Genomic DNA, 26,079 nt, shown 5'->3' with positions numbered 1-26,079 from the left:
TGTGTGCACCGGGGCTTTGAGGTGACAGTGGGCTAGCTTTCACACAACAAGGAAGTGGAGGACATGTCGCTCAACTGAAGGCACAAACAAAGACGAAACCGTCGAATTTCTCTCCGAGATAGGCTCCCCAGCAGGAATAGAGTGAAAGGGGCTCTTTTTGATCGGGTAACGTGACGAGACTGAACCACCAAATGTATTGTCGCTTTCTCTGTCGATAGGCCCTATCGCTGACGACTGTGTCGATACGTTATCGATGACTCGAAGTCCTATATGTGTTTTTTCTAATTGTTTCATGTTCGCAATATGTTATACATGAGGATTATGAGAGGAAACGACCTCCGTCCCAACAGTCCGTCCAGTAGCGTCGGTCACTGTTCGAGTCTTCTCAGCCTCAGCAAACATCGGGTGGTGTGCCGAGAAGACTGGACACCAGGCGGGTTCCACTGCGCTCGTGTAGGGGGAAGTGCACGGAGCTATGAGGGTAGAGATGAAACCTTGGCACTCGAGTGAAATACATTGGTTATTTATCCAAGCGCTTCGTCAAATCTGGCACGGGAAAGTATATGAAAACTGCACTCAGCCCGCGGCAGCAGTAGGTGCTATGCAGCGAGGCATTGGACCTGCTTTCTGGTGAAACGTGTGCACTGACTGGCATATTCAGGTTTCTACTCATCCATGTGTGATGTTTTTGTGTAAAAACAGATACACAGGAATCACCAAAACTCTGATTATAACCAGGATAGCAATGCGTAGTCTTTTATAAAATAGCGAAAACCAGCCAAACTAGTAAAGGAACTAGTAAATGATGGGCAGGTGGCACCTTGCATGGTAGCTCGTCATCCGTGTAGACATTGGTGTGAATGGGTGAATGATGACATGTAGTGTTAAAGCCCTAAAAGAGTAATCAATTCTCAAACTGTTACTTTAATTTAAATGTGATTACAGTTTGACTTTCCGCTCTATGATTTCTGTTCAGTTTAGTTTCTCCCCTGTCCTGCACTCTAATGTCAAACTATCTTTTATTGCTCGGATGGACATACGTCGTATGTGGATTTAACTGAGCAGTAGAAACACTTGGAAACTGGGCACTTAATGGTAGTTGTGAACTTTTCAGCGATACAAGTCCTCCCTCTGTTATCATTTCCGGATCTTCTTCCTCCTCCACACTGCCCTCTCCCTCTCGTCATCTTCTCAGACTCCTGTTGTGTCCTGTCCTTCCAGCTCCAGTGCTCCCAGTTTTAACCATGTATCCTCATGTTGCCAATCTCCAAGCAGCTTCCTCTGAGGTGGGGATGAGGCAAGGCAGCGCCAGCATGTTTGTGTGGTCCCGATCAGCCTCCTCAGCGTGAGCCCACATCCGCTGCCCGTCACCGTCATTATCAATATTTGTGCCCAAACATGGCCACTGTTCCTCCTGGGATCCGCCTGCTGGTGTCCTTCGACAGAGACCAGTGGTGAGTCTTAACCTGAGTGTGTGTGTGTGTGTGTGTTTAAGTGTGTGTAGTCTCTTTTACATAGTTAGTCTTTCCTCTGAGCCAATTTGCCATCAATGTGTAGCTAAAGTAAAAGTGTGAATTGTTTTCCAGCTGTTTTAGTTGTTGGCAATCACATTATTTGAATGTGAATGTGCATATGTTCTTATTTCAAGTTGACTTCTTAATTTTCTTTCCCCATCCAAGGCTATTTTAAACAAGATGTCACCGTTAATCAAGATATTATTTATTCAGATATTTCTGTACAATATGGACATTGTATCAATCAGCACATATAAACCCTTATGTCCTTGTGGGCTGAGTCAATCCATTCCCATGATGTTTGTCACTGTGGATGGTGCATAACAAGAGTCTGAGAACAGGAAATACTACATTCTATTGAGGGCTGCTTATTAAGTGTATGGTAGACATAGTCATAACATCACGTCACATAAGGCTAATCTTAATGAAATTATATTTGATATATTTCTTATTGTTAACATATCCCAAGAGAACTACAAAACAACCGATGTGTTAGTCCGGCTCTCCTTTTGACGTCCCTCCACTGTCTTCACAAATGTATTTAGAAAAAAAAACACTGGGCACCGTAGTTTTTAACAAACGTTACTCGAATAGGAGGAAATAGTTTTTATGAGCAGATTAATTTTGTGTGCTCGTGAGCATTTACAGTGTTTCCCAAAGGATTAAGTGAGACCTGTTCCCCAAGAAGACCATTGTGTACATTTTAAAGTTAAATGCATTGATCTGATGAACTTTCAATTCAATTCAATTCAGTTTATTTTGTATAGCCCAATATCACAAATTACAAATTTGCCTCAGAGGGCTTTACAATCTGTACACATACGACATCCCTGACCTTTGACCTCACATCGGATCAGGAAAAACTCCTAAAAAATAACCTTTTACAGGGAAAAAAGGGAAGAAACCTTCAGGAGAGCAACTTTAAGAACTTTGAGAGCAACATTAAAAGGCTAGATCTATGAACAACTCTGTGCTCTTGCAAACAATGTTGTGCTCTTGTATTAGCAGGGGTGGAATGTAACTAAGTACATTTAGGCTATTTATGTTGTATTTAATTACAACTTTGAAGGTACTTGTACAGAACTTGAGTATTTCCATTTTATTTAACTTTAAAGTATTATTAAGTATTATAATATGAAGTACGGCATGGACTAGACTAGACTGGACTGGACTCGCGTGACTCAGACCTTTTGTTATTTTCTCCTTGTAGTTGTGGAACTGAATTGAACTGAACTCAATATTGTCATATATATTGAAGTAGCCTGTATGTCGTCATCAACTGACTGTCAATCCAGTTTAATTTAATCATATCTCAACAATATTTATTGTCAGATTTAAAATTAAACTGGATGAATTATAAATAATATATAATACATAAATGATCTAATTTAAATTAAAATAAGGAATGGATAAAAAAAAAGTACTTAATTATAGAAAAAAACATTCGAACAAAACTGTCCTGCAGCTTTTAAATTCAGGTGTGAATAGATGTCAATCATTCTGAAATGTGTGTGCAAGGGCTCACATTCTATCTCTTATTAAAACCACTTGTTTCAGCTCTATTCACTTCTCCGTTAACATCATTGTTGGACAGTGAACTACTATTTTCTGATTCTGATCATGCCTTACCTGTAGATCGATTACCTGTAGATCAACCGATCGGTAGATCGGTTACCTGTAGATCGATTACCTGTAGATTGGTTACCTGTAGATCGGTTACCTGGTTACCTGTAGATTGGTTACCTGTAGATCGGTTACCTGGTTACCTGTAGATCGGTTACCTGTAGATCGGTTACCTGGTTACCTGTAGATTGGTTAACTGCCCGGCGGTCGGCACAGAGAGATCTGCTAATTTTCAGCATGTCAGCGTGTAACCTTAAAGTCAAACCCCCTTCATCCTCTTCCAGTCCACCGATTGGACCAGACCTTGTTCTGTAGTTCCTTATCATTTACCCAATGATAGGTGTCGGTCAACCCAACCTCCGTCCACATTCAGAATCAGAATCAGAATCAGAATCCGCTTTATTGGCGAGAGCGTACGTGACTCAAATTCCATGTATGTGTGCACATACATGGAATTTAACTCCGGTTACGCGTATGCTCTCGTCGTACATCCATATTTAAATTACAAATAACAGGATAAATATAAAAAGACACCAGAGTAGCAATTCCTGAGCAGTCCTCAGGCCTGAGTGCTTCCTCTCATCTGCTCCATCCTCCAGCTGTGTCCTTGCTTTACTCACATAAACTAACTCATTTGGTGGGGGCTTGATGTTTTCGGGATTCCTTCCACAATCACCTAATATATCCCATAATTCTCATTGAAACATTTGCATATTTTTGCAATAGTTGTAAGTTAGATCCATATTTTGTCGGTCAGTCATTTGCAGCTTTAGTGTGGTGTTACAGCTGGGTCAGAGCAGTGTCTGGCCAGCTGTTATTTGTCAGCAGACTTTATTCAGAACACACACTGACACGCACTGCAATGCACTCGCAGCATGTCGCCTAGCTGTTGCTCAAGTATATGTCAAGTTGCTTTTCTCAAATTGCACCTTGGTCCATCTCCAGTGTCCTCAACTATAGCACTGGTTTCACTCCAGTCAGCCCTCTCTCTCGCTCACTCGCACGCACGCACGCACGCACGCACGCACGCACGCACGCACGCACGCACGCACGCACGCACGCACGCACGCACGCACGCACGCACGCACACACAGATCAGGTTAATTCAGACTTGCTTTTCATATCCGCACAAATAAAACACACAACACAGCACAAAGATGAGTGTAGACTTGACTGTGAGGTAAAGCAAACAGAATGTATTGCCAATAAAAGTACACATTCAAGTGGCAGGATATCCTGTATGTAGGAAACTGCAGAAGGGTGTAACATTGGCAGCTGATAAGTGATGTCTTTGTCAAGAATACAGATACCTTTGTCAACATTACAGTTTTTCTTGATTGCTAAGACACAATTCCTGGAACAACTCACCATTTTTTCAAATCTTCACACACAATTTTAAAAACTCACACCCAACAGTCCAAACATCTAACTTCTGGGTCCCAATCCATCTTTACCCTCAGACAATACACACACGCTGTCAAAACACAGACTACATTAGTGTTTGTTACCCACAGGAGGGATTCATTCAACACACTGCCACCAAAATGTCAATAATAGGGTTTATTCACAGCACTTCCAGATTGAGCACATATACAGGTTCATCAGCATCAGCATCAGCATCAATATCAGCATGATCTTGTCTCAGGTCAGGGTCAGGCCATAGGATTTTATCAGAAATTACTTGTCTTTGCTGTCCTCTTCCTCTCCATCTCCCTCTCCCTCTGCCTCTTCCTCTGCCTCTTCCTCTTAGTCTTCCTCTTCCTCTCTCTCTTCCTCTCTCTTGTATCTCAACCTCTGCATGGTTGGGATCCATTGTTCTAAAGGACATGAGCATGCCTCTAAGCTCTATTTATTGACCCCCAATTCTGATTGGTGTGTTAACAATTTTCAGGCTGAGTGTTTTCACCTTGAGAAGGGTGTGGTCTCTGAGTTTATGTTATGATAACTTGAGTTAATTATATTGAGAGCATGTGTTTGCTGAATGAACACGTAGTGTAAAGAATGATTTATTTGGTCACTTTTGTGTAAGGTTTTGCAGATGTGTGGACACAGGTGAATTGTGTTTTTGGTTATGGGAAATGTGTGTGTGCTTTTGGGAATGACAAAAAGGTTTGGGTGTTTATGTTCCCTTTCATTGCCAATAGAACAAGATTAGGTACATTTCTAATACTGTGAAGTAATACAAAAACACACCAAATACCATAATATAGACTTTAGGACCTATGGCCCACCCCTACTTTCTATCTTTTCATGTTACACAAATTTCCCTAAATACAATCTTTTTTTCTTTTTTCTGTTGTGGATTGCATTGATTGCACATTTGTGATGTGGAAAAATCTTTGACGGGATTTCTGCAAATATGTGTGCTGTGGTATTAGCCTGTCTTGTAAAGAATACAAGCATGAACTGTGGATTGTCACCCCCTCAGCTCAAACTGAAATGGGACATCCTGGTTTCCTTCAGAGGGTCAGTCGAGGTGTTTGGATTAGTTTGTGTCCTTCCGCTCTCACTGCTGCCCTCTTGTGTTTCTTCTCTGCAGGTATAGAGCTCTCACTTTCATCCTCACCTTTCTCCTCTACACCAGCTTCCACCTCTCCAGGAAACCCATTAGCATCGTCAAGGTAACATATGCTCATTGTCATAGTATTCTTTATATTTCACATGCATGGCATCTCTAGGGACAGACATTGTAAATTAACAGTAACATGCAATGACATTCAATTCACTTCAGTTTATTTTATATGGCCTGAGCCAGTGATACATCCTCAGTCCAAAACTGAAGACTAAATTCAGTCCAGATTTCCATTGATGATAATCTTATTTGGAGGCTAGCATTAAACTTGGTATGTGGAATTAGCCTTTTGTCTTTCACTGCCACTGTCTATTAAAGGGATAGCATTGCATTTGTATAAGGAGCTGTGGCAATACATCCCACAGCATCCTTGTGCACGATGTTTCATCTTATCCAGGAGACTTACAGTGGAGGATTTGACATGTGCTGTTGCTGTCGATGCTTTTTAATCTCTGTTAATAACCCCACTGTTTCTAATCAATGTCTTAATGAGGCAGTGGAGACGGTTTTAGTTTTTACTATTTGTATTAATGTAAACTACTCTGTAATCTTTGTTAATGCTCTGCAGATTGTCTGCTATAAAAAAGTGAATGCCTCCAAGTGGAAGCTACACAACCTGATAGTAGGAGGAGCCAAACTGTCGCACTTCCGTCTTCATGTCAGATTTTGGATTGATTGTAGATTTTAGATTTCTTTCAGATTTTATTGACAAATGGTGCTGTAAAGATGCAATATGTTGTGTTTCTGGAGACAACTTAATATTTAACACTCCTTTCAGTAAATGATGAAGAGTCAATGCATGTTGATATGTTCTATTTATTGTCACGAGAACAAGGTTTTGTTCTTTCATGCTGTTTTTTTATTTAAATAAAGGTTTTTAAAAATGAATAACATTTGCTGTTTCTCTCTCTTTCTGTCTCTTCATCTGTCTGTCTTTCTCTCTCTCTCTCTCTCTCTCTCTATGTTACCGTCTCTCACTGTCTCCGTCTCTCTCTCTCTCTGGTTCTCTCTGTTATACCTGGTGTTTTCTCGCTCTCTGATGGCTGCGCTCATTGTTTTGTATTGACAGAGTGAGCTCCATAAGAACTGCTCCTCAGTCAATGAGCTCGCCACCATGGCCTCCAGCAGCAGCAGCCAGCAGCCCTCACTGCCGTCGCTCCACACGGGCACAGACTGTAGCTGGAAGCCTTTTGGTTTGTATCTGCTTGACTCCTGACATGTTTGGGTTTCGAAGAGAGACAGATAGATAGACTTTTAGTGCAGTAGTTGGCAACCTTTTTGATATGAAGTTCCATTTAAAATGTGTACATTAACATTAAGGTTACCATTGAATTTAATTATGACTGCAAAACAAAATCTCAATTTAAAATCTCAGTGTAGGCTGGGTCTTTGTGGAATGTAGGTGGAAAAATAATCCATCAAACCACCGTAAATAACAGGCCACTCGAGTGCCAATTTACAAAAGGACACTTTAACATTCCCAAAAAGCTCAAGTACACTTGTTGCTAGTGTGCCACTGGTTTAGCTACCATGTGCCACCAGGTCACCTTCCTGTCTCAGTATTAGTCAGTCAACATGATTCTGTTCTGCCATTAGACTCATGCCCCTTCAGCACCCCCCATAATAATAATAATAATGATAGAATGTGCAGAGCATGTAGCAGTGCACTGTTCTTTTTCAAGCTTGTTTTCTTCAGCTTTGCTCATGGAGGAACGTGGAAGCATAAAGTTTGATAAACACAGTTGAGGATGAATGAAATCTGATTTACTGTCCCCAACTAAACAACTCTTCTATTCTCAGATAAAAGGAACTACAAACAACTGCTGGGAGCCATGGACTACTCCTTCCTCTGTGCCTATGCGGTGGGAATGTACCTCAGGTAAGATGGCGAGAAGAGGACGGCAGTTTTATTCATAAGTGAAGAATATATTTACCAAACTTTATGAATGTAAGAAAAGTACCACATTTTGGAGGTGGTCTGAACTCAGCCATGTGCACATGCAGTCCATACGGCATAGCACCATTCTGAAGAGAACAAACCCCACCTCTTCCTGCTAGTATAAGCAAGCCCAGCTAACATTACAAGTAGAAGCAGGAAGCAAAAGTGATCTGAACTATACAGATAACATATCTAGATCCACAGGTTAATACCAGGTGTAAATGTGGCCTTTGATATCAGCTGTATCCTCCATTAATACCTAATCAACATGTTTAACTTTTTGATTTATTTTGGCATTATGGTTTGAGGATCTGGGTGCTGTGATGATTCCACACATTAAATCTGCTTGGTTAAGGAATAAAACATTTTGACAAATGAAAACAAGAAAGACTCACAGCACCCCCCTCCCTCCAGGCTAAATGAACCAGTTTGTCTCAATAAACTGCACTTCTGCAACTGTGGCAGATACAGAGGAGCTTTATCAACATAAACTATTGAAACTTCATTGTTGTTTTCTGTCTCTGTGTTCTTTTTTTGAATCAATGTATTCCAATCTATTCTCGAAATCTAGCTACTAATGTTGTATGTTGATTTCTTTTTGTTGTTCCTAACAGAACATTCAGTCTTTTCATGTAACAAACAAGTAAACCCTCACAAAGCACAAACCTCCACCAAGAATGCACAATCTTTATACATTTTAATTCAATTGAAAAATAGTATTGAATTACACAGAGTTCCAGTCCCAGTTAGTTCACAGTGATGATCCAGGTCCAGCCACTATATTTAATATCTGGAATGAAACAAACTACTTTTCCTGTGGTTTTCAATGCAATGTTCTAGATATCTTTCTACCTAACAGACAAACAAACTGAACCGAAACATAATCTCCTTGGTGAAGGTACAAAGCTTCCATGTAGGGAGACTTCCAACAACCTTTTTGATGAAAGTAAGTTATTGCTTAATAAAATGTCACCACTTTAATACAGCGGCATCATTGGGGAACGCGTGCCCATTCGACTGTACCTGACCGTGGGCATGCTGACCAGCGGCCTGTTCACCTGCCTGTTTGGACTGGGTTATGTCTACAACATTCACAATCTGGGTTTCTATATATTTGTGCAGGTGAGACACATAATATTGCTGAAGTAAATCATGAAAAAACGTTTGGGACTAAAGGGGATAGAGCTTCTTCCATGGTTGCTGTGTTACCTAACAGTAGATGGTGGTCAGCACGCCCCCAGTTTGGAGAAACAAACTTAGGTGTACACAAACATAACCCTAGGTTTATATACCCATGCATATACACAGGCTCACACTAATTACTTGTGTAGCCGTGCTTCTAATACCTCATTGTCCTCATTCATTCGTTTGTGATTTCAGGTGGCCAACGGCTTGGTCCAAACCACTGGCTGGCCCAGTGTAGTGACCTGCATCGGCAACTGGTTTGGTAAAGGAAGGTACAGTGGAATTCAATTCAATTTTCAATTTAGTTTATTTTGTATAGCCCAATATCACAAATTACAAATTATCCTCAGAGGGCTTTACAATCTGTACACATGCGACATCCCTGTCCCGGTACCTCACATCGAATCAGGAAAAACTCCCCAAAAATAACCTTTCACAGGGAAAAAAGGGAAGAAACCTTCAGGAGAGCAACAGAGGAGGATCCCTCTCCCTGGATGGACAGATGCAATATATGTCATGTGTACAGAATGAACAGCATTACAAAGTTACATAAACACATTACATGAATATGACAATGTATGAATGGAACTCCAATCCATGAAACAGAAGGAGGTAGAGAGGAGGGGGGGCAAGGCGCATCAGCAGGGCCAACGCAAGGCCGGCTCACCAGGCATCAGACACCTCCAGGTCCAATGGACCCTATGAATAAAAAAATGCAGTCCTTGAGATTTGCTTAACGTGGGAGTTAAAGGACAAGTCTCGGTCAAAGATAACTAGAGATTCTTTACAGTGGTGTTGGATGCCAGGGAAATGCCATCTACAGAAACCACACCACCAGATAATTGATCTCTGAGGTGTTCAGGGCCCAGTAAAACAACTTCGGTTTTGTCTGAGTTTAACATCAGGAAGTTGCAGATCATCCATGTTTTTATGTCTTTAAGACATTCTTGAATTTTAGTGAGCTGGTTGGTCTCCTCTGGTTTGATCGATAGACATAATTGAGTATCGTCTGCATAGCAATGAAAGTTTATGCAGTGTTTCCTGATAATATTGCCCAAAGGAAGCATATATAATGTAAATAAAATTGGTCCAAGCACAGAACCTTGTGGAACTCCGTCATTAACGTTGGTGGTCATCGAGGCTTCATTGTTTGACTTTAATTGCATTTGTGCAATATGAAATGTTGAATAGTTTTATTTATTCCACCGTATTAAATAATCTGTAGTGTGCATAATTCAAAAACTGAAAAAAACCCACACGTCATTGAGGCTTCATTGTTTACAAATTGAGATCGATCTGATAAATAGGATTTAAACCAACTTAGTGTGGTACCTGAAATGCCAATCGACTGATCCAGTCTCTGTAATAGGATGTCATGATGAATGGTGTCGAACGCAGCACAAAGGTCTAATAATACCAGTACAGAGATGAGTCCTTTATCTGCACTAAGGTCTAACAAGACCAGTACAGAGATGAGTCCTTTATCTGCACTAAGGTCTAACAAGACCAGTACAGAGATGAGTCCTTTATCAGCACTAAGGTTGACGAGTTGAGATTCATCAAAATATTGTATAACTTATATTTTGAAATATATTATCCGAACAGCCATCCTAAGAAAACATCTGAAGTATAATTTTGAATTAGAAATCATTATTAAATTGCAACTTAAATAATTAATTTGGATTGTGATTAATATTTAATACATTCAAGTTGAAATCCCATTTTCCTGCTCCAAATGATATTGTCCTTGTGAACCGTGTGAATGCTACGGGAGCAATTTGGGGTTACGTGTCTTGATATAGACTAGTGGAGCCTGGGATCGAACCTCCGATCCTCCGATTGAAGGACGACCCTGCCACTGCACCAGTGAGACACAGTCAGCCGAGAACTTGCCGACTGTGAAGTCACTAACACCCTGATGTGTCTGTGTTGCTCTTGTCCTGTGCTCCTGTCTGTCTGTTAGGCGTGGACTCATCATGGGGCTGTGGAACTCTCACACCTCAGTTGGAAACATCCTGGGCTCTCTGATCGCCGGCTACTGGGTTTCTTCCAACTGGGGCCTGTCCTTCATCGTACCGGGGCTCATCATCGCCGTCATGGGCATCGTCTGCTTTTTCTTCCTCATTGAGCGTGAGTGCAGCCTCCCCATTGGCTAGAGGGCTTTTACAAGTGGTTGTCAGAATGGCAACCAGCATCAGCTTTTGGTTGCCGAATCTGGAAATATGGTGGCCATTTTTGGTCACTTTTTAAATATTTTGAGTAATCAAGATACTGTGCGAGATTGGGAGCATTTTAATTTCCTCGTAACGGCTGTCAGTATGGCGATGCCTGAGCTGGCGACTCGTAGCTAACAATGCAGCAGACAAGGTGACGGAGCTAACAGTGTTCACCTGAGGGGGAACCTGACGGTGGGGGCCACATTCCCACGATGAGGCGGACGGTTGGGACGATGTTAGGTTATGGCTCTGATAGGTTACAGCTGTAACCTATCAGAGCAGTGCAGAGTGGCAGCAACATGCACAGAAAGCATGTTCAACAAAGCAAAAAGAAGCTCGGAACAAACTACACAGAGGAAAATGGACTCTATTATTGTGCCATTAATAATAATAAAATTCACATAGAAGAATAAAAGCTTTATTACAATATTATTATTATTATTTGTGTTCTATGTGATACACACTTGAATCTTAAGTGTCATCAGTTAACGTGTCTACTTGCTGGTTTCCAAAATAGCTGTTGTCGTGTTCTTCACAGATCAATCAAAAATGAATCCAGCAAGTCACTGGTTGCTTGCTCATCTGTTCTCTTTCTTTCAAATTTGTGATGTTATATTTGTAATTTTAAGAACTACTTTATTTGCTTTGTTATTCTCTTTAAAACCGATTTCTGTCCACATGCGAGTAAACGCACCAACAACATTGTTTATATTAGCAATATTAACATACCAATAATGCAATAAATATAAAAAATTTAATTATGAAGGAAGCACTTAATGCACTTTCTCACAGTGCAAACATTGATGGGATTAACCCTGTGTTCCCCAAGTTAAGTGAGTTTTCCCTTTACAGTGCTAATGGTTTGTACAGAGGCCTTTGGCTTTAATTATTTATTAGGCTCTTTTTATTTTATTTAATTAGGCTGTTTTTTTTATCACTTTGTTGTGGCTCACTGAAGAAAAGAAGCAGCTCATAGCAAGACTTTGCCGTCTGAAAATCGAGGAGCATCATTGACTTTATGGCATTTGTTCTCTCTCTCCAGATCCAAATGACCTGAAAAGCATGTATGCTCATAATTCTTCTCCAAGCAAGAACGTGAGTACAACCGAGTTCTTCCTGTTTCCTTCTTTAGTTAATGGAAACACAGTTGCAACATTTCTTTGTATTTACGTTCTTATTGCTTTTGAAAGCGTGTATTTAATATGTGCATTGTGTTATCTTTCAGCATCCATTAGGGCCTCAGTGTGTCTCAATAATATTTTTTAATAAATGAAAGGAAACACATTAACAAAGGATCAGAGGAGCTTAATGCCGGTGCTTCTAGAGAGGGCACAAGGCCTGAAAAGGGTGTGAATTATAAGTTAAAGCCTTTACAGTCCCCAGTTTCGCTGGCATCTCCCCAGTCTGATGTCCCAATCTGACAGTCTGGACCCGTAGCATGTGCCAGCTGACTACATACAGTGGTATGTCTCTATTCAGCATGGGCTCTCGCCATGTTTGGCTGGGAGTCCCGGCACTCCCAAAGAAGGACCAGGATGGTTCCCGGAGAGCCCCTAACGTCACGGTTGTGCTCTCACTCTCAGTTTAGCTGTCATTTGCCATTCGGCCACCCTCAGAGGAAGGCTGAGGTGAAGCGTAATGTGTCTGTGAAGGATAGAGCGTTGGCAAGATGGAGCACCCTTGACTCCTTCTGCCTAACCTTCTCGAGGGTGGGGTGGGCTTTCTATGTTGGCCCCCATGGCCAGCCTCCCGTGACCCCTAGCCAAGACAGGATATCACAGCTTTCTGATATGGCCGCTGCTGCGCTATAGCTGGTCGCTCGTCCTCTCACACGGTCACACACAACGGTTCCTACACCCGGTGATGCGTGTCTCCTCCCTGCAGTGGGACCTGCCATTTGTGCTCAAGGCCTTGATAAAGGGTCTGTTTCTGGTTCTGTCCAGGGAGTGGAATTGGAGTGTGTGGTGGAGGAGGATGGGAAACTATTCAGTAGTGCAATACTGCCAAGTCATATGTTCTGCGGCAGCAAAGAAAGACATAAATAAACTCACCTCAGACCACCGACCATTTGATGAACTCCGTTGCCTTTGTAGACTCTTGATCTTTCTTTGAAGAAGTTATGCACGCTAAAAGTATCAGTTCTGATAATATACATCCTAGTCTCTGACTGCTTTGTATCTGACTGTACTATTTTAACTTTTTCTGGAGCATTATATGTGCCTACCCATATATTTGGGTAGGCACAACCGGTGATGCGTTTGCAAATTTCAGAAGGAGCACATGCTCGTGATTGGAGGAGAGTATAACCCTTAGAATCCAGTAGAGAGCTCCGCCTTGCGTAGGTGTAAGGGTTACAATATCGGAACCTTCTTTATAGGACTATGTGCCAAAGATTCTATAGACAAGATTAATTGCATTAATATAGCTTCAAACAACTATCTGCTATGGAAAGATATAATGGAGTAATGTATATCCCAGCAGAGAATGAAGTCACTCTTCCTCTGCGTGTTCAATCCAAGCTTCTCTGTGGTTACATAGCAGCAGAGTGTGCAATTTTGGTCTGTATTCAGTCTCTTGCTCTCTTGCGTTCTCTATGCTTCACCACATTGTCGTATCCCCGCCTCAAAAAACATACATCTGATTTAGTGTTATTGTGATTTATATAAATGTAATAACGTTGGTGTTTTAAGATTGTTGCTTGACTGCCCTTTTACTAGAGCAGTTACATTGTTGTTTCTGAACATTTGACACGTTTTTGTTTTTAAACGAGCCAGAGAACATACAATGAAGTGTGGTATGAACAAGTCAGGACTAAAGGCCATTGCATCTAGAAAAGAAAAGTAAAACCGCATTTGGAGTCTCCTCATGCCTTTTGGTGAACTTGTGTGATGTACATTATTTATTTTCTCTTCAAGCAGGTTCCAACCAGGAGTTGGAACGGCGTAAATGGACAGACTGAAGTGTATCTACAATACAAGGACAACAAAACCCAGGTGTGTGGCGGTGTGTGTATGTTGCATTGTGTATTAGTACCTTTTTTTTCAATTGAGCCCCACTTCCTTCAAAACAAGTAACGACTAGTTACTAATGTTCATGTATGAGCTCAGTACCTGAAGTTAGAAGCTTATTGAGAAAATATAGTTTCAGGGGATTGAAAGGCAAAATTCATCCAAATACAACAACTCCAGCCATTCACCAAGTTGAGATAAGTTAACAGAAATAAGAGGCTGATTGCAACATTTGTAGGGGTTCTAAAACATGTCCACTAAATGTTACATTTTGAATTTGGTCAAATAGCTATTTGATCGCATTGACAATTACCAATCATGCATGGGAAAGAGAAACCACCTGGTTGGGCTGTAGCTTCATTCGGTGACATTTAAATGGAAAATTAAAACGCTGTGCATCTTTAGGCTCTTTGGCTATTCACCATTCCAGTGGTGGTTTCGTAGGATTGTTTTCTATGTTTTTTTGTTTTTATTGAATGCTCAGGTTGATAACATAAAAAATGACAACCGACACTTAAAGCTTAACCTCAATAGAAGCTTTGAATTATGTCCAAAAAGGAAATTATATTTCCTACATCTTGACAACTAAAATAATAATATATATATATATATATATATATATATATATATATATATATATATATATATATATATATATTTGTAATTAACTGCTTTAGATTGTACCAAATTAACTGGTAACTGTTTAAATGAATGACATTTAACAGAGTATCAAAGGATTGTATCATTGTAATTTGTTCAGGTGAACTACTATTACGAGGATAGTGTTACAACCAGGAAGGTCAGTTTCTTTAGTGCTCCCTGGTGCTTCGTGGTACCCCAGATTTTGGGGTATGCTGGCTGAACACTGAAAATGTGGAGGCTGAATCCAAATGTCCATCCTCTGACTCATGGACTGAGCCTTTGTGACATAAGTAATACATAGCGTGAACTCTCTGTACGTTTTTAAACAGCCTTTGGTACTCCAGTAACAATAACACGCCACTCAAGTCCACCACGAGTGCAGGCGAGTTAGGACATTTGGATTTAGGCTCAGGGTTTCTTTAACCTTTTTGGAATTATAGTTGGGTTGGGTTTACCATGCAACCTTTCTTTAGTCTACCTAATGCATTGGTCCATACAGGGAACCCTGTCCATCTATTACACCAAATTAGTTGGCAGTCCTAGATTGATGCTGGCATTGATAGTATTTAACACAAGGATGTTGGTGTGTCACTTTTCTTTTTTCCCCCCCCATAATAACGGGGGTGTTGTAAATGATTACTAAATTGGATCACTAAATCATCTTTGATTGCTCTTCAAATTACCGTTTGGCTAAGTTAACTCTTTTTCTCTTTTATTTATTGTCACACAATGTGTCAGAGGTCACCACTCAAATGTTTCTGCACAAACTCATTCTGGGTAAAAAAATTTAAAAAAATCACAGAAACATATAATATTGTCTCTTGACTTCATTTAGTAGATGGACTGAGTTGAAACCGCTCCACCGGCAGCCCCTGATCCTCCTCCTTCTCTCTTCCAGAGTTACGACACAGAGCTGCTGTTGCCAAGAGACGGTGTGTGTGTCCCCATGCAGCCGGTCGTGGTGGTGAAGAGGGAATTGGAGCCATCCGCCATCAGCTTCATGGGAGCTTTACGCATACCGGTCAGACACACGCGCGCGCGCGCACACACACAAACACACAGACACACACGAATACCTGTAGCAGCTTTACAGACCTGGTGCCCCCCTGGTGGTTTATGTGGAAACACGATCGAGGTGTTTGTTATCTGACCAAACAAGTACATGTTTCCATCAAGTATGAGGTGCATGGCCGTAGCTCCAGAACATTTCCATGCTCCATGTGGTCCTGAACGGACCACTGCCCCCCACACTGAGAGGCAGGTGACTGTTGTATGCTCTCTGCTGTGACGCCTGCTGTCCTGTGGCTCCTGGCGTCCAAGCGAAGGCTGTTCAGCCATCTCTGCAAAGGGCGCAGCAACAGCAAGCCCACGGGAGCGACAGCTGAGGCAGCTGTCAATTTGCTCAATAGGCGAAGAAAGAGGCTGTTGCCAATAAACCATATTGGCAATATTGCCAATACGACCCATGCGCGCTGCCGTGTTGTAAGCACAGGAAAGCGGTCGTTTGTGATCCGACATTAGGCTTGAGGACACCTGGCATCCGGCCTCAGTCTCCTCTGGGGGGGAAAAACAATGAGGGTAATAGTCGGCTCAATGGCCACATTTTGCCGCGTCCTACATGGCTGCCAGGGTACGGCCATCTGACTTAACACGGGAGAAACCGCTAGTGTCTCTCCAGCATGCGTGCAACTCCCTCAGATATTCTTCGGAGGGAGAGATATAAAAGGTGGCAGGGGCTTGAAGAGTGGTGTGCCGGTGCCCCGCGAATGACAGACCCCATGGAGCTGTCGACTGCCTCCTCCGAAGGCCTATGGGCTGAGGAACAAGAGCCAGACCCAGAAGCATGGGAGGGACGCTCGTTACTGTATTCAGTAAAGAGATTGGCTGCCACTGCCACTGAGATAACGTCCTCCTCTGGGACCGGCTCAGCCGCGGGTTGATCTGATGCCTCAGTCCTCTCTGCACTAGGGTGGAGGGTTAGGAGAAGAGACTTCATCTGAGCTAGTTCAGTGGTCAGCAGATCCACTCTAGAAGCCAGCACATGTAGGTCGGGCTGGATCCAGCTGCCCTAAAGGGGGGAGATCATATCGAAGGAAATATCTGTCTCTTCAGCTGCTAAATGCGCTTCTCTGTTCACCAGCTAGTCTCTGAAGGTCTGTCTGCTGCTGAGCAGATAGTGAACTGAGAGTTTCATACACATACGTGTCGAACCCTAGAGTCTACAAATAGATTGGACTGCTGTTTTGAATGCCTAATGGTCTAAAATGTTGGGAACATATTCTGATGGATGTGTGTGTCTCTGCATCAGACTGTGTCCATAAGGTCAAGAGGTCATTATTGTAGTTTTACTGCATCAGGGTAGTTGAACAGACAGATATCATTACGTCACCAACAACCTTGTATTGACGTGTGCTCTGTTTGTCTCTGTAGGGAGTGATCGAGTTCTCTCTGTGTCTGCTGTTTGCCAAGCTTGTCAGCTACACCTTTCTTTTCTGGCTGCCGCTCTACATCACCAAAGCAGGTGAGGACCAAACACAACTACTACAATTATTGCTCTTCATTTTTGTCTGATTCTCACCTATGAAACTAAACAAAAGAAAAAAGCCAAATGATTTCTATATGATGGTATACGGTTATGTTCTGTATCTGCTTGTTATCAATCTTAACTGATACATTATGTTGTCAAACATTAAGATAACCAGCAGTTTTCATTATTCAAAATACAAAACATTTATTCACAAATATGAATAGTGAGGCGGACTCAAGACTCCAGTAATCAATTTTGGCTTGTTTTATATGCATGTGTTGTATATTATTGGTTGGCCTGTATTAGACGAGACAGATTGAGAATGATAAGAGCGCCTGCTCGGCTGGTAGAGCAGGCGCCAGAATCAAAGGCCGTGCCAGAAAGAGAATTTAATTAGTGATTGTGTGTCTCTTAGCTCACCTTGATGCCAAGAAGGCTGGAGATCTCTCCACCCTGTTTGACGTGGGAGGAATAGTGGGTAAGTGCTTTTGTTAAAACGTTTCTTATTTTTTCTTACCGTCAGTATTGTCATGTAGTTCTGTGCTCCATGGTTAGTATAAAAGCTGATATACACTATTGTACTGGCTCATCGCCCCTCTATTGTGTGTGTTTGTTTGGGGCACCCACAGGGGGGATCTTGGCAGGAGTGATCTCTGATAAACTGGGGAAGAGAGCCACCACCTGTGCAGTCATGTTACTGCTGGCTGCTCCTACAGTAAGTTCCCACTGCGCTGCTGCTACGCTCATCCACAATCTGAAGTTACATGTTAGATTAGGAAATTCAGAGACATACTTGTACTGCTTAAAGTATTCTGTGTCAATGAATGGTGTCCAGCATAGAAGTGACTGATGCATACATCTTTAAGGAGGAGCATACATAAAGTGGTTGTAACTGACTGTCATGTGTCCCTGCACTGCCTCACCAGGCCTCCCAGCTGTGTAGCACTTAAAACAAACATATTTCACTGAAGCCAAATGTGTGTCTTTGTGAGCAGTGCAGCAGTAGACCGATTACACAGTGTCTTTTGTTTATGATATACAGTACATTAAGAAGACATTCGCATGCCATATTGCCAACAGGTTCTGATAACTCAAAGTAGCTACAGTGTTGACTTTTAACTTCCAACTAAATGTATAATCCGGCTGCTGTTAATGTAGTTCAGCATGTGAATTATGATCAGTGACTGAAAATGTGAGTGTTTTGACTCTTTCTCCTCGTCCTGCAGCTGTACGGCTTCTCTATGATCAGTGAGTTGGGTTTGGGGCCGACCGTAGGTAAGAGCCAGCTCTCACTCCTCAGCCGACTGAGGCTCTCACTGAAGGATTACATCAGTTTTGAGAAGCGAAGAAGTGTTGATGTTCTGTTTAGTATGAGGAAAACCAGACGGATCTTCATGTTTTGTCATTATATAATCAATAGCTTTGGGTGCTTGTGAACTTGCAAAATTGTATTATTTCTTTTAATTTTTTAATTTGATACAATAATGGATTAATCAATTGTTGAAACATTACAACACAATTTAGTAACATACCTAGTCAATGCCAAACCAATCTAATTTATTTTGTATTAAGTGTTTGTTTTGTGTTATAACATGTAATTTGATCTATATCGCAAAATCTTCTATCACAATAATATCATATCTCATTAAAACAAACATTTCTTGTCATAACATTATAAGTTGATATGTTGTTATAACAAGACACTTGACTATGATGTTAAAAAGAGACAAAGTAAAGACTAACGACAGAACATTGGCGCCTACTTGGGCTGGAAAGTTTGACAATGAGTTTTATACACGGCAAAAGTATCGTCGAACATCTTTATCCACTTATCCTGCGAAGAGGGTTACAACCTCCATAACTTTACTTTTATGTTTAAAGCCTGGTACAAATATGGTTTTGTTTTGGCCTTTCTAGCTAATTCACGACAACTGTATGGGGGGTGAATTCTTACATAACTCCGCCTTTTAAATTATATCAGGACTCAAATAGGCAAAATTGATCCGTTGGCAGCCAGGCGTTTCCCATCATGCCCGGGGGTTTCAGTCGGTGGAAAGCAGCTACTAGACTGCAAAACGTTGGGTTTGAATGCTTCCGCGTGCATGACGTTGGAGCAAGTAGGGATCTAGTCATGCATTGTGTGGGGGTTGAATCTGTGAGGCCTGATGTTATGGGCTATATAAAATAAACTGAACTGAACTGAATTTAATGTTAAACCCGAGAGCAGCTCCTCTTTAGATGATGTGGTTAGCTACATGGTACAATTAAATGAAATTCAGGGGAAAGCTAGAACAATCTAAGCTACAAAAAAGAGATTGAGAAAAGCTTTAACATAAGCAAATATATTAACCAATACATGTTAAAACATTCCTCTCAGGAAAATGTGGATATTTGTGATCAATATCATTTTCTGCAACTGGACTTTTAACTATTTATGTATGTGTTATTATCTATTAGGGTTATTTAGATTAAGACTTGTGTAGCAGAAGCATAATGTTTAATATCATATGTAAACACTTGTGGGTCTACATGTTATCATTTATCATTGGATCATTTATTTATTTTATTATTTATTCAAGTTGATGTTCTATTAACTTTAATTTTCTGACTGATGCTGGTTAATAAATTCAAATAATATGACCACTGCAGTCAGAACAACTGAGATAAGTCTGGTTTATCTGGTAAGCTGGCTGGATGGAAGGGGCCCCTGATAACACATGTTGGCAGCAGGGGCCGAATGCCTTCTAGATGCCCACAGGTTTTGTCGTATTAACGTGATCTAAAGACACGGATATGCTCAGCAGCAGTCCAGTGGATGTGGGGGCTGTAGATCCAACTTAACCCGTCTGTGTTCTCAGGCATGCTGTTGGTGTGTGGATGCCTCGTCAATGGACCGTACTCCCTCATCACAACTGCAGTATCTGCTGATTTGGTAAGCATTTTAACCTCTGATTCCAGTCTCCTGAACTTGAACATAATTATTTACTCAATCTGCACCGGCCCCTTCTCTCATTCCCTCTCTCTTTTGACCTTTGACCCTTGACCCTAGGGGACCCACAAGAGCCTGAAAGGCAATGCCAGAGCGTTGTCTACTGTCACTGCCATCATCGATGGCACAGGATCTGTAGGTCAGTACCACTGATCAACAAACTATTAGGTTTCTGTACTGAAACATTCATAATCAGAACCCAGCTAGCACAATTCTAGTTAAGAAAACATGGACACATTATATCATGCAAACCTACCACATGACACTAATCTACGTAATCCCTACCTTGTCTGTAGCACTATTTTTAAAAACCCTCAGTAACTGTAGATTTGAGTACATGCAACTCAAACAGGAGGAAATAGTACATTTGTTGGGGACTATTTTCAGTGGCAGATTAATACATATTTGGTACTCTAGTCTAGTGAGTACTGTGTTTAAAGCAGCAGAACACTGTATGTGGGATTGAGTCAAAATAAACTACAGTGTGTGTGTGTTCCTGGTAATGAAGGTCATACGGTGTCTTGTTATACAGTGCAACAGTTTTGATTAGTGATGTGTTTTTAATAATATGACACGGTGGAAAATCTAAATGAAATATCACTAACTTCATATTTTAATAATCTGGTTAGTGTTGTTCATGTTGGCATATCTTCTGTTCTCTCTCAATTCAGTGTAATCCCCATGTGTGAGATAGATATGTTTGTCATTAATGTGTTGAGATAATGATGTGCCTATGTTTAATATGTCAGGCGCAGCACTGGGCCCCCTGCTGGCTGGGCTGCTGTCTGCAGGTGGCTGGGATCGGGTCTTCTACATGCTGATGACTGCTGACTTCCTTGCCCTGTTGGTGAGTGCTTTAAAAACCATAAACCACAAAGTATCATTACCAAACAAAGTAGCCGTAGTAGATGCGTTCGTTGAGTTTGTCTTTAATTAAGGTCTACTAAATAATGGGGCTCATTCCAATATGGGGTCAGATCAGTCTCAATAATACTGAATGCACACAGACATCCGGATTTTATTTTTAAATGACACCCTACAAAAATATGTTTCAATGCTGTCACAACCCGGATCAGATGGCAACAAACGGGGAGACAAACGAGCAGAAAAGCTGCTAACAAGAAGGCATTTATTTTATTTTGTTTGAATAAATGAACCACTGTTTGTGTGCAGATTCTGCTCCGGCTTGTGGCAAAGGAGCTGACCTCCACCAAGTCCCGCCCCATCTCCACTGTAGAGTAAGTCCTGTTTTCCCTGTTCATCATGTTACTCAATGTCCTGTTTTTCTGGGATGTTCTCACTTTCCTTTCATTCCTTTATTTCTCGCAGATTGTGAATCATTCTGGTTTTATATTTGGTTAAATATTTATATTCAAACAAAGTGACTAGATGGCGATTCAATCTATCTTTGTATTGTATGTATCGTACTCGTAATAAATATATATATATATATATATATACACACTGATAACCAATCAGACACCAGAGTTTAATCAATAAGCTTTGTGCCTCGCTGTGTAGAAGAGACTGGGATCATTCTCTATGTGAAGGGCAACAACAGGCTTGACTTAAATATTATATTTTAGTCATACAAAGTTAGGAAAGCAAATATTTAAATGTATTCAGCTAATTGAGTCAATATCGGCCCAATGTCGGTGCATCCTTCATGCACCGACATGACATTTTCCATTAAAGGGACGCTTAAATGAAATCTATGAACTAGAAATATTACTACATGAAGTAAAGGCAGATGTCAATAATGAACAGAAATGCATACTTTTCTGTGCATGAAAATAGATGGAATCAATATTATAATGTAATACAGTGTATTGTAATAATTATAATATTATAGCCATCCCAGTCATAATATCAAATAAAGTCAAATAACCAAAAGCTTAAGGATTCATCTTCTGTAAAGGCTCGTATGCTTCAGAGAACAAGGCGTCACTCAAAGAATCCTGACAGAAAATGGAGATGGCTTCAGGATTGGGTGGCATTCAGTTTTATGTTGGGATATTTTCGGACCTCCACTTTTGGATATGGATGTTAACATTACTTTATCAATATGATGTTAATGGTTGTCTCTACTTCACAGGTTGAAGGAGCACTGAGCACTTTGATTGCACTGCCTTCACGTAAGAGCACACACACACCGGCACACACACACACACACACACACACACACACACACACACACACACACACAGGCCCACGTTAATAAACGTGTGCTGTGCCAGCTGCAGTAGCTCACTGTACTAGCGTCCCCGAGGAAGAGCTGAAGCTGGCTGGTGAACCAAAAAGAAGTGCAGCAGCAGGAGGATTCATCTTCACTACTCAACTTTCCTTTTCTCAACTCTTCTGCTATTGACCTTTTGTTTCCTATGGCAGACAGTCTGAGCTTGACCCCCAACAAATGGTAACAGCTGAAATGTGTGCAGGTGTTTGTAAGTCAACTTACATTTGATGTTAACTTCTAGCAACCGCCATGGCAGCTTCACATGAACGCTCAGTAATGAATGTTCTGTATCTTTGAGATGATTACTCAAAACGTCAACCCCTTTCACACATGGAAAGGTCCCCTGTAGAGTTTCTGATCTCTACTAATTTAGTGTAGAGACAATATAAATCAAATATCAGCACACTATTGACCTGGTTCTTTTAAAAAAGAAAGAATGAAACTTTCCTACTCTCTGTGGACAAATGAGTTCGATACGCTGTATCTGGAAGGAGCACAAACCAAGACCACTACAACTCTCCTCTGTGTGGAAGTTGCTGTTTCAGAGTCTTCTTTGCCTTACTGAACCAAAGACATTGTGCCCACCATGTTAATGTAATTTAATTAAGAGACTAATTGTTGGTTTTGTGAAGGCTTCCGATTTTTTTCTGAAATGAAGGCACCAAAGGTGTATTTTTATATATATATATATATATATATATATATATATATATATACGACAGATGCAGATAGTGATGTATGTTTTCTGTGGGCGATGATCTGAGCTATTATGAATGTAATGTTCTTGTCGAACTTTTCAAACCTCATAAGGATATGTTTTTCAGTGCAATGTTGATAACTTTGCTTTGTAAGTTGTCAATAGTGACTGAATCTTATCTTCCAATGTATGATTTTGTAACCATAAACAAATGATATCAATGAAAATCTGAACACTAAGATAAAAAACAAAAAAAAACAAATTTCCTGACAAAATGTATTCTCTGTAAATTGTATCAAAGTAAAATCCACTAAATATCTATGTAATTTAATATTGTGAACATATTCATTCTTTATTCACTTATCATAATGCATTACTTAGAACAAGACCACAGTTGGTGTATATTTATTATGTGTCAGTGGTAGGCCTAGTACTTGAAACATTGTGTGCCTTATTTGTTGATTGTCTTTTTTCCAGGCACTTGCTTTTGTGAAGAAATAACATATCCAAATGTTTACTTGCTTTATTTGGAATAAACAATAAACAAATTGTTTTCTCACTCGACTGTTCCGGGGTTGTGTTTTTGATGGCGCTCTCGGCAGCCTACGTCTACAGGCCTCAAGTCTCAGCTGGAGGTGGCAGGTGTCCTCCTAAATGATGAGCTCCTCAGACAGAAACCCACTTGGTGACACAGGCAGACACACGGGATTGGGAAGGTCACGGCTTCAGGAATCGTGATCCTGATGTGAACTAGGACTTTACTAAATGTTCCCTCTGCTTTCACTTTAACAGTTCCCAATTAAAGAAATGTTTTTTAGTTTTCTTAAAGGTAAGATAAATGTGAAGATGAATAAGTCTTGTCTGTGTGTTTAAAAGACAGGTTGTTTTCAGTCGGTATGGTGAGACGTATGTTGAAGTTCAAGCTGTCAGCTGACATGGAGCCAGTCATCCTCCATAACTCACCTCACCTTTGACGGTCAGGTCATACCCCTGTCCTCCACAGTCACTAATCTGGGAGTTAGGTTTGACCCTCACATGACCTTTAATGACCATATAAAACACCTGTGCAAAACCTCCTTTTATCATCTCAAAAACATCTCCAAACTCCGCCCCTCTTTAACCCTGCCAGATGTGTCGGGGGGGGGACACCCAAACATTTGTCCTTCTTTGACAGTAGCTTATACAACTTCTTTCAATTCAATTCAATTCAATTCAGTTTATTTTGTATAGCCCAATATCACAAATTACAAGTTATCCTCAGAGGGCTTTACAATCTGTACACATACGACATCCCTGACCTTTGACCTCACATCGGATCAGGAACAACTCCCCAAAAATAACCTTTGACAGGGAAAAAAGTGAAGAAACCTTCAGGAGAGCAACAGAGGAGGATCCCTCTCCCCGGATGGACAGAAGCAATAGATGTCATGTGTACAGAATGAACAGCATTTACAAAGTTACATAAACACATTACATGAATATGACAATGTATGAATGGAACTCCAATCCATGAAACAGAAGGAGGTAGAGTGGAGGGGGCGGGGCATCAGCAGGGCCAACGCAGGAGGCCGGTTCACCAGCATCAGACACCTCCAGGTCCAATGGACCCTATGAGACGTGAAGTCACAACGACTCCGGGGAGGAAGCAGAGTTCTTTGAATATACCATTTAACGTTGCATGTGTTTGCATGTGTCTAACGAACCAGGACAGGGTTCAATGTAACTTCAGGACACCAATGATGACCGACATGTCCTGGGTTCATCTTAGTGGACACAAGCCAAAACATTATTGATTATAGAGGCCCGGTGTAGTTGAGGTAAAGAAAAATGTCTGTTCCATTCAGCTGAATGTTTCAGGACTTGTCTGTACTTGGGCTCATGGTTGATTACTTGTAAACTTGTTCTTGTAAATGGACATGCACCTCCGTACCTACAAGAACTCATTACACCCCAAACCTCCACCCGCACCCTCAGATCCACAACCAGCTCCCTCCTCCGGGTCCCAACACCAAGCTCCGCCCCATGGGCGACCGGCCTTTTGCTTATGGAACAGTCTCCCTGACCATGTGAGGGCAACCCAGACCCTGGACTGTTTAAGACCGGCCTAAAAACACTTTTAGGCGTTTTATTACTTGTAAACTAAATCACTGCCATCTATTTTATTTTTTATTATAGTTGTTTTTTTACTATCTACTGGCTCTGTAGCACTTATTTTTGAATGAAAAGTGCCTTACAAATAAAATCAATTATTATATGGATTGTAGCGGTCTGGATATTGGTCCATCCATCCATCCATTTTCAATACCGCTTATCCTCATTAGGGTCGCGGGGGCGCTGGAGCCTATCCCAGCTGACATAGGGCGAAGGCAGGGGACACCCTGGACAGGCCGCCAGTCCATCGAGGGCAGGATATTGGTCCATACCTACTAATCATTATTAATAATTTCTGTCATATCCATGTAATGTGTTGTAACTCTGTAACTCTGTTCATTCTGTCCACATGACATCTATTGCTTCTGTCCATCCGGGGAGAGGGATCCTCCTCTGTTGCTCTCCTGAAGGGTTCTTCACTTTTTTCCCTGTGAATTTTCTGTTTTTTGGGAGTTTTTCCTGATCCGAGGTGAGGTCAAAGGTCAGGGATGTCGTATGTGTACAGATTGTAAAGCGCTCTGAGGGGAGTTTGTGATTTTGGGCTATACAAAATAAACTGAATTGAATTGAATAAAAATCACTCATTTAGTGTATTTCTTCTTGTTATTCATATTTGAGTATTTCACCTGCCAGAAGTTGTTTTGGGAGCTCATAAGGAGACTACAGTTGTTCATGAAAAGTACATGAAATTGCTTAACTCAGTAGCTAAAGTCAGTAACTAGATGATATGAACTCATTCAGTGTATTTTTCATGTTATACGTATTTAAGTGTTTCACCTA

The 26,079-nt window shown here is 41.1% G+C and overlaps 1 protein-coding gene across 2 annotated transcripts; it reads left to right on the top strand.

Annotated features, from left to right (window-relative positions):
- slc37a1 (solute carrier family 37 member 1) lies at window positions 1-23,707 on the top strand. Of its 2 annotated transcripts, none has more exons than XM_034561427.1 (20): window positions 1-165; window positions 1,276-1,454; window positions 5,677-5,758; window positions 6,779-6,902; window positions 7,510-7,588; window positions 8,635-8,770; window positions 9,029-9,105; window positions 10,797-10,963; window positions 12,092-12,144; window positions 13,968-14,042; window positions 15,598-15,720; window positions 17,130-17,220; window positions 17,642-17,704; window positions 17,856-17,941; window positions 18,453-18,501; window positions 20,085-20,158; window positions 20,276-20,354; window positions 20,965-21,062; window positions 21,389-21,453; window positions 22,311-23,707. In XM_034561427.1, exons 2-20 carry the CDS (start codon window positions 1,399-1,401, stop codon window positions 22,324-22,326), a joined length of 1,593 nt encoding a protein of 530 aa, XP_034417318.1. In that variant the 5' UTR covers window positions 1-165; window positions 1,276-1,398; the 3' UTR covers window positions 22,327-23,707. The 2 variants fall into 2 exon arrangements, with proteins under 2 accessions (XP_034417318.1, XP_034417317.1); XM_034561426.1 differs by having other exon boundaries at window positions 13,965-14,042.
- Window positions 23,708-26,079: the final 2,372 nt, after the last annotated feature.

The sequence above is a fragment of the Cyclopterus lumpus genome, chromosome 21 (assembly GCF_009769545.1).
Source record: "Cyclopterus lumpus isolate fCycLum1 chromosome 21, fCycLum1.pri, whole genome shotgun sequence".
Taxonomy (NCBI): Eukaryota; Metazoa; Chordata; class Actinopteri; order Perciformes; family Cyclopteridae; genus Cyclopterus; species Cyclopterus lumpus.
The sequence above is the reverse complement of the archived record's forward strand: the minus strand, read 5'-3'. Positions and strand labels throughout refer to the sequence as shown.